Source organism: Perna viridis, chromosome 13 (genome assembly GCF_037379345.1).
Source record: "Perna viridis isolate PV_CMFRI_1.1 ecotype Kerala chromosome 13, ASM3737934v1, whole genome shotgun sequence".
Taxonomy (NCBI): Eukaryota; Metazoa; Mollusca; class Bivalvia; order Mytilida; family Mytilidae; genus Perna; species Perna viridis.
The window spans coordinates 19,492,400-19,502,454 of NC_142457.1; the positions used below are offsets into that span (position 1 = coordinate 19,492,400).

At 33.3% G+C, this 10,055-nt stretch overlaps 1 protein-coding gene across 9 annotated transcripts in view; it reads right to left on the bottom strand.

The window, feature by feature from the left end:
* The window catches only part of LOC148599850 (uncharacterized), a 35,753-nt gene extending 26,375 nt beyond the window's left edge, over positions 1–9,378 (bottom strand). For 2 of the 9 annotated variants that reach the window (XM_088558778.1, XM_088558776.1), the window contains exon 1: positions 616–2,079. Coding sequence is in view for 1 of the 9 variants with exons in the window: in XM_088558774.1 (XP_088414900.1) it covers positions 9,276–9,343 (68 nt within the window). In the remaining 8 variants the exon portion in view is untranslated. Of the gene's footprint in view, positions 1–350; positions 410–615; positions 2,114–5,726; positions 5,887–6,998; positions 7,214–8,826 lie in introns of those variants that run through there. The other 7 variants (XR_015918032.1, XR_015918028.1, XM_088558780.1 and 4 more) reach the window with 7 other exon arrangements.
* Between the last annotated feature and the right edge of the window lie 677 nt (positions 9,379–10,055).

Below are 10,055 nucleotides of genomic sequence, written 5' to 3' on the forward strand. Positions count from 1 at the left end.
TTATAGATCTGCGAGGGATATTGTATAAATTCAACCCAGCGTGGCACAACAGGCCTTGCTTTGGAAGCGGCTTTAAGTAAGAAATCATCGGATTGAATGTTGAACGGGCCATGTCATGCATTTGGGTGTTGCCTCGGAGAAAGAGAAGGGTTGGTCACCTTACGGCAAAGCGTCATCAAATCGCACAAGGCGTATGAACTCAACAAACAAGTAACTTGCTTAATGTTCGTAGACTCCATGCCATATACACCAAAAGCTTGTATTATCGACCAATATGACAAACATATATATTTAAACGATGGCTACCAATAAATCAATCATGATGAAATGCAGGCAATGAATTTGCTTACCACTGAAGATGTTGCAGTTTTAATCATCATATTGAATGTGCCTCAACTACCCGCTAGCACTAAAAACAATACATGCATAATAAGGTGGAGAAAAAATTGTCTTCAACATAAACACAATTAATCATGTGCATGACGTTAACATAGAACTGTATACGAGGTATTTGTTTCCAGCTAACGAAGATCCACAGCGTGATTTACTTCAACCAGAGGCTATGGTTAATTAAATGAATTGATCTCCACGTTTATAGCTAACAAAACAACCTACCTCAAGAAAGAGTAAAACTGCTGAAGATTTCTTCGAGAAAACCATTTGACATTAGATATAAGTGTTGACGTGTAGCTGACTACCAATGAGTTGTAGATACACGCACATCCAATACCTTTCAGTGGCACTTGTTGGATATGCACTTATGTGAAAGTGTTTGTAAGAATCAGGCAAAATGGGAAAAATCCGAACATGCATGTCAAAACCCCACCGATCTGACAATATGATTTCACTCAAGGATGCTTTCTTTATTTGAAGATACCATTATTTGATCTCTGCATCATAGGATTTGCTCAGAAATTTTTCAAAGATAAATGAGGTTTTTGACAGAATTATCTGCCCTTGAAATGTTCATTTTCAGTGCATTTCGATGAAATTGTAACTCAAAGGTCCAGCATAATATGAAAAATCTTGTCTGTTTTCCTTGATTCTGATGGTGCAAATAGTCAAAATATACTATCAAAATGATGGTTTTTTTCATACCATGTTTCACCGACTGCCTGATTCTTACAGGGACTGACACATAAAGATTACCAACATTAAGTACGTCAAGCCGATATCTTTTTAAAAGTCACTATCACTGACTCTTCAACATCCTTGACTGTAACGTTTGTTTACTAACTTAGTACAAGAAGGTGACCGTCTGCTGATATTTCTTGCAAGAAGGAAGATGACGTGCATTGTTTTTTTTGCAAACAGAAGCATATGGTAGCCTGGAACATCGATTGTCATTTATATCTGGATCCACCCCTGGCAGATAAAATCGTTTTAGATGGAAAATAACTAAAAATCTTAAGCCATATAAAATATGTAAATACATGTGTTCTAGCACCCCCCTATAACGAACGCTGAACAATCCGAACACTTATCTAAACTAAACATTTTAAAAGTACCCTTTCAATCAGTTTAAGGATGTAGACTTAAGGTAAAGGACATAACTCTTACAAATTATTGAAATGTTTGTATTCAGCGTTTTACATCAATCTCATGTAAGCTTCAAAGTAACTGATTTCATTCTGTTTCATATAAAAGCTTGATAGGCTTTAGTGAAATTGAATATGATACAAACATATCACTGGTTTCAAGAGTTATTTCCCTTTCCCTACGTCTACATCCTTATTATAAATGTAATTATTATTTTGAGTAATTAGTGAAAACGATCAAATTATCAGTTTTCGATAATTTTGTTTTTTTTAAACGAATGGCTTTGGTTCAGACAGGTTTCACTGTTAATGTGATCATTCCTATGCCTCAAAAACTAAGAAATTTTAAAATAGAAAAATCGGTTCTTTTTACCTACTAATATTCGTAAGTTTATACTTTTAAAACAGAAAATGCTAATAACAATCAGATTAAGTGATAAATATTGGTTTTAAAGAGCCAGTGTCGATATCGCTCACGTGAAAATCAATAACATGGAAGCCATTGTATTTAAGAAAGAAACAAATTTTAAATTATCAAAATAATACCGGTAATAGGATAATTAATTGGAAAGAGTGAATAACCAAAATATGATCACGAGTGCCGAATAACGAATTGATTATCCTATTTATTATATAGATTTCCTGCATTATTCATTGTTATTTTCAACATTAATTTAAAATTTTGTGAACGGCGGATTGATATTCGTGTCGTGACGCTTTGGCGGGAGAAAGCGCGAGAGTGAAATTACCGAATTTATTTCACAGTTATTTCACAGTGTGAATTATCGAAAAAAAATACACTGGGTACATTCAATAAATCACTGCTATATATATATATATATATATATATATATATATATATATATTTATATATATATATATATATATATATATATATTTATATATAATAATAGACTAGAAACTACAAAATAACAATAACCAAGGGATCTAAGATTCGAGCGAGCGATGATAAAAATATTATACAAGGATAAAGAAAAGAGACACAAACAACAAAGAACACGGAATAACACAAATAACACGTACAAAGATTCTTGCATTAGTAGGGTGTGTGTCCTCTGTTTTTTTTCTAGAAACACCCACCCATAAAATGTCGCGTTTGGGGTAGACGAATGAGAAAGGGGAGACTGACATGGTGAAGAAAATCGATTCTTATGGTGCAGATGAATACATCATTTCAATCAACGAGTTCATGCATATGATGACGACCATAAACTTTTGGTAGTGAAGACTTTAACCTTGTAGCAACGTAACCCTAACCCAGATGCCTATTTGTAAAATGAAATATAGCAAAAACGGTAAATAAGTACAAAATATACGTGTTGTTTCAGCAAGTTGATAATACGGAATGAGAAGTCATCGCGTTTGTCGAGTAGTTTCGTAATAAGTTTTCTCTTTCCATCGATCTCTAATTTTAGATCAAGTTATGAGCCTGACTTTATTGTTTCTGTAGTGTTCTCTATCTATTTTTTGGTGGTATAGATACGAAGTATAAAATCATGGAAACTTGGATTTTTTAGGACATCGCGTCATCTATATAGCGGGTCCCGAGATCAAATGACCTGGCTAAACGATGTCCCTACTTTTGGAAAAGATCAGCTACGGTGTCAGCCTGATAAAAGTGTAGGAATAGGTCAGCGAGCAGTTCAGCAAAATTTGTTTCTATCATTCAAATTTCATAGAATCCACATTGAATTGATACCATTACGGGAGTAACAAGTGTCGTTGTAAGACCAGAAACCCCCTTTGACAGCTGTAAGTAAGGAAGTAAATAGTTTTGAAAATGGCCTGATAGTACATTATTATATAGATAGCAGTAATTTACCGATTGTTCGCAGTGTATTTGTTTTCTATAATTCACACTGTGAAATAAATTTGGTAATTTCACTCTCGCGCTTTCTCCCGCCAAAACGTCACATCACAAATATCAATCCGCCGTTCACAAAATTTTTAATTTGACTTTTTTGAAAATAACAATGAATAATGGAAGAAATCTATATAATAAATAGGAGAATCTATTGGTTATCGTGAATAACTCGTGCCAAGAACGCATTAAGATTCAAGTTCCGCACACTTGTTAAATCTAGGCGTTCTTCGGTACTCGTGATAATATTTTGGTTATCCACTCTTTCCAATTAATTAACCTATTATTACCAGTGCCTCCGAAGTTTGTCTTCTGTTTAACTAGAAAGGCTGAGGTGTTCCGATTGTTCACCGAATAGCAGAAATGTCTCATTTACACCATAAATTCCCCATTCGTTTTCGTCCCCATCCGCATTTTATATAGATAATTTTCCATTTCCTTTCCCCATATACATGTAATACCCAATGCATATTTCCCTTTATTATAGTATTTATTTTTATTATCAAAAAGATTCTTTAATATCTAAACTCTAATTTTGCATTGAAATCAGTACATTATATACATAAGTAACAACTTTGTAAACTGATTTCTCAATTCCGAGTCCCCATTCAAAGTCTCTATCCCAATTATGAAATCCCAATTCTCCATCCTTATTCCCCATTCCCTATAGGTAGGGTAAAGACATCCGATTAGATAATCTATCTAAGGAAAGAAGCGTAGAATTTTTTTTTCAATTTTAAAAGCACTGGGATGGACCACATAATGTTTGAATTAATTCTGTTGTGAGCTGAATTGGATAAAATCAAACCGCTAAGTACAAACTGAAGATCTTGGAAGACCGTAATTTTTTTCTCGAAATGTTGGTAGTGGTGGTAGAGTCATTTTGTGCACAGTTTTCGGCGTTTTTTATATTCCGCTCATCAATTTCGGTTTTTTCATCATAAGAATCTTTTTCCAAAATGTCAGGGTCAGTATGATAAAGCTTAGGGCATATTATGTATATAGTTCCTTCTGAACTTTACTGAACATAACCTTAAGACATCAACACTCGTGATAATACATTTGAACAATACGCGGCGATTTCACAAAAAGTGTGAAGTTGATCGTAAGTAATGACGTCACATGGCACACAATTTCAATTTTCGATACATTTTTTTTCGAACTCTACTAAGTTATCAGTATTTACCTAATCGGTTAAGAGAATTGCGATCAGATGACTTGCGTTTCCATAGAAGAGAGTGTTTAAGGTCAAACGGTAATCAAAGTGCTGAGGCACCGAGTCAAGGAATGCCTTATAAATATACATGTAACCAAATACCGATCAAAAACTTTAAAGAGTAACCATCTGTTTTAATGAAATGGATATCCATACTGCATGTTTATTAATGTATTTATGGATCTTCTTTTCTATTACTGCTTTTAATATTTCTGGCTGTGTACGTTTATGTCCTCAAATTTCTTGACACTTTACACCTAGTCCAACATTTCTTCAAAAATATGATCTCAAACTGGGAATCCCTGACTATCAATATTAGATGAATTTTCAAAGTAAAAGTGAATCCACACTTTGAAATTTCGGGTTGGAGATGCTTAAGTAGAAATGAATCATGTGGACTAGGGAGGGCTCACCAAAACCTAATCTAAAGGGAGAAATGAGCAAAAAACTTCTCCTTGTTTGTGCTTACTTTGACAGTGATTTGTAATAGATTAAATGAACAAATATGTCAATATTATTAGTTTTCAAACATTATTTACTTAACCTTGTCCATATAATTATTGTTTAGAGTTGAGAAAGGTCTAAACTGTAGACTTTTTTATAACAATAAATGATTACCTTTCTCTAGGAATTTTTCAATTCAAACAAGGATACAAACTCTTGTTATCAAAATTACTATGCAGTTTAAAGATCTTTAAACTAAAAAAACTTTGTTCCTCATATATTTTAGCAATTTAAGATTCAAATCAATTTGAAAAGTCAAGGATTAAGAGAAAGGTGAATACAGGAAACATGTCTTTCTTTATAACAAATGCACTTTGAATATAAATCCATCTTTTCTACTCTCCAGAACAAAAAGGTTACTAGTGGACCCATACCCCATGACTCATGGGCCATGAGTACCACTTTTTATGATGAATAGTTATTGCGCTTAAGCAGAGTGTTTATACCTGTCTGCCTTTAATAATGTATGTGCATTTCTTTCATTTTTTTTCTGCATGATTGTTTCACAAATATGTATTAGATTACAATACAAGTAATTTTTATGTTTTGCAAACAAATAAGTGCTAAGAAATCAATCATGTAAGACTTCATATATGTAGTACTTTATTATGAGATGTTGACATGTACCAGCACTTGAGTATCATGAACTTTGTATCATGCTTAAATAGTGTCCCAGCACATGAATAGTCCATTTTGCTTTTGCTTTCTTCTCGCTACATCTAGTGAAACTTTAAAAGGGATAACCACTGAAAATAAATCAAGGAAAAAATATAATAACAGTGTCTCTAATAAAAGCAATATGTTATAATGTAAATTATGAAAATATACATCATTAAAGTGGCTTGAAGTGGTGAGTCTATAACAATAAATTAAAGTCATTTCATGTACTAGACAAAAATCTTCTAAATACAGAAAATGGAAAGTTTACTAATGATAATGCTTTAGGACTTCTCCCATGTATGGTTTCCATTTACCTGATTATTTATAATGTCTAGATCCCCATTTCAAAATATCTATATCCATCCCTGTATGTTGAATTATTTATGATCAATTAATATCACACTGTAAAGTAGATAACAAATTAGATACTTGTATTATCATATTACAAATATCATAATTTCATACGTTATGCCAGAGCTTGCCGAAACTACGCAGACTTTTTGTATCGCGCTAGAACTCTAGCAAATATGCTTCTGGAACAGGGTTATGTTGCTACAAGATTGAAGTCATCACTACAGAAGTTTTATGGTCGTCATCATGACCTCGTGGATCGTTATGGTGTATCCATGAAAACTGATTTATTCAACGAGTCATAGTTTTCCTTTCCTCGTTTGTCTACCCCGGACTTGACTTTTTTGATGAGCAACTCGGCGGGTGTTTCTAGAAAAGCAGAGGACGCTTACCCTACCGGTGCACCTGGTCCATGCTCCCAGTTTTTAGTGGAGTCCGAGTTGTTCATTTACCTTTGTTACTTTTTATGTATGATTTTAGTTACTATATGTTCTTTGTTGTGTATGTCTGTTTTCCATTTCTGGTCTTTGTCCCTGGATTACATTCTTTTGATTGCCGCTATAATCTTGGTTTCCTTGATTACTCTTTCAAGTATGAAATTTTTAATTAATACTGTACTGCATATGCCAGTAACCGTAGTTAGAGTACATGTACATGTAATTTTGTTGTTTTCAGTATAAATTTCCTGTTCATAGATATACAAATGTAAACTGCAAATTTTGCTAAGAAATATGACAACTGTTTTACATCAGCAATGCTTACAGTAGACCTATCATCAGCTCTGAACATTTTAAATCATTGTGTACATTGGAAGTATATGAACAAACTTATGTATACCTTCACTTACCTTACACATTGTACATGTATGAATATCCCTGAAAATTAGCTCTTAGGAAAGGTATACTTTTGGGTGCCTTGATATCCATCACATTTTCAATCCACTTTCATGGACATAGAATGTCTAACCTAATTGACTGTGTCCTTCATGTGTCATGAAAATCCAGTATCTAACTTTAAGATCTGCATTCTTAATAAATGTATCTGGTATATCTTGACAATACGCTAAAAAAAACTATCGATAATCAGTTATGACTTTCATGTATATGGATACATGATGTATAATACACATTTACATTCCATACTGAATATCACATGCCAAAAACTGTATCACATGCGGTATCAACAGAAGACTCCTATGTCAACCCACTTAGGGTCATTGATCCATGGGGTGATATACGTCGAGGTTGTTACCCCATCATATACAGATTTTGGTATGTCATGTTCATTAAATCATATATTTTAATAATACTTCAAGTGTGTACTGTGTATGGTGCGATATAAGGTATACAATATAGGTCTAGGGGTGTGATATAGGATATGCAATGTAGGTCTAGGTGTGAGATATAGGGTATGCCGTATACCTGTAGGTCTAGGGGAGTGATATACAGTATATGATGTACATATGTATGTCTAAGGGTGCAATGTAGTCCAGCGGTGTGATATACGGTATGCGATATACATGTAGGTCTAAATGTGGTATATACTGTATGTCATATAGATCTAGGGTTGTGATATACATGTACATTTGTACAGTATGCAATATACATGTAGGTCTAGGGCTACACAAAGTAGTTTTAGGCTTGTGATTTAGGGTATGCGCTACAAGTCTAGGGGTGTGATATAGGGCATTCAAATCACAGGTCAGCCACAATGATAATGATTGAAAATTTGAGAATGGGGCAGTTTCTTATACAATCAAAATGTAATAAAATCATTTTTAACATATTTAGGAAAATTTCCAGCAGGAACGTCATAAGCTGAGACTCGTTATGCTCTAAAAATGTGTTTGGCTATATATAAATACTTAATTTTTACTTGATATCCCCCTTTTTGATAGATCAAGATCAACTGATTAATGTGATAAATATGCTACATGGCCTCATTTCATCCCAATCAAATTCAGATTAGATTTTAATTGCTCCCCCTTTTTCTTTGTCACATGATTTTTTTTATAGATCAAGATCAACTGATTAATGTGATAAATATGCCACATGGCCTCATTTCTTCCCAATCTAATTCAGGTTAGATTTTAATTGCTCCCCCTTTTTTCTGTGTCACATGACTTCCTTCTTACCTTTGAAACCGACATTGTTATTGTCTATGCTTTGAAATTGTACTAATTTAACAATTCCATGATTAGAATATTTCTTTTCTAGTTTCAATACTTCATACTGTTTGCTACATGTATTTTTATTCATGTACATATACACATTGCTTGCATTTTTAAATTCCTGGGATCAAATCAAACACACATGATATACATGTATATAGGATATGTATGTATTTAAAAGTACAATGTGTATGAAATATAAAACAACTTAAAAACTCTTAGCATGTGTAAAATATTTTTTTATCAAAATTGTTCACAAAAATATCTGTAATCTATAAACACCAGGACACTTTCTCAAATCTTCAGGACCCATCTGGCAGGGTCGGATCCACACACTTTGAAAATGAGGGGTGGCAGATTGGGTTCCCAAGAAAAAGGGGGAGCTAGGTCATTATTTGCCATTTTTTGTCAATTTTATACATGAAAATTACATTTTTCTCATAAAAGGAGGGATGCCAACCCCATGCACCATCACTGTAATCATAAACATTAAAACTATACTTACATTTTTTGTACATCACAAAAAACGTACATTGCAGCTCTGAAAATCCATTATTAGAAGCTCCCGACATTCTTAATAACAGAGTAAGAACAAGGATGTTTTAGTCATGATAGTAGTCTATATTTAACTCTTTGGTAAGACTGACAAAAAAATTAACACTTTCAAACCTACATGACCCATCTTGTAATTGTAGGCATTAACAATATACTAACAACTCAATGAGTCTACACTGCAGGTCCAAAAATCCGTCATTAAAATTTTCCGACATCTTCTTGTGAAAGTTTGACCGGGTTGCTCGAATAACCAAAAACCTCGGTGTTAACCGAAAACCAGACTGAAAATCCGAAAACCTCAATGATTCACTTTTTAGGGTTGTTTAATTGCTCACTGTGTTATTTAAATATACTTGCAAATAAGTTTTTTTAATTAGTATTCCAACACTTTCTAGCTACCTAACGAAAGTCGGTAATAATCCAAACGGCGTCAGTACTTTGTAATCAGTCAGTTCAGGGGAGTTCATAGATAGGGGAACCAAAGTCGACTCAGATGTTAATGATATATGGCTTACATCATCGGAACCTCTCTAATTATTGCCATCTATTTCAGAGAAAAGTTAAAGGAACAAGAACAGTTCCGGATTTTTTTTATTGGTTCAGATAACTTACTACGATAGATAATTTGCATACTGACTGATTAAATATTGAAAGGTAAAGTTCAATTCTTTGTATTCAAATAGACCTATAATGTTTGCACATGCTTTAGTTAAGTGCAAACGCATAGACTATGTGTATTTGTGTGTGGATTTGGAAGCAATGTGGACGGAGTTACCTACCTTTCTCGTTGCGCATTGTTTATATGAATAATATTTGTGTTAATTATGGACATTTAAATTGAGATGCTTACTTATATGGACATTATTTTAAGATTCTTTATGTTTGGATATGATTTGATTCTAATATTATAATGTGTAATTATCATTTGTGAAATTTAATAGAAGAAATGTAACCGTTTAAAATGCTCACATTAAATTTAATGTCATCGTAAATATCTATTCAACTTCATACTCAATATTACGTACTACATTTTCAATATGATTAGCCATTTATGAATTGACTGATGACTTTGAGAATTGAAATTTGCATGCTTCCTCCTGTAGAATTCATCCATTTCATGTGAAAACATCTGTGGCAACATCCCTTCAGCACCTGCGTATGTAGTGTTCATATCACAAC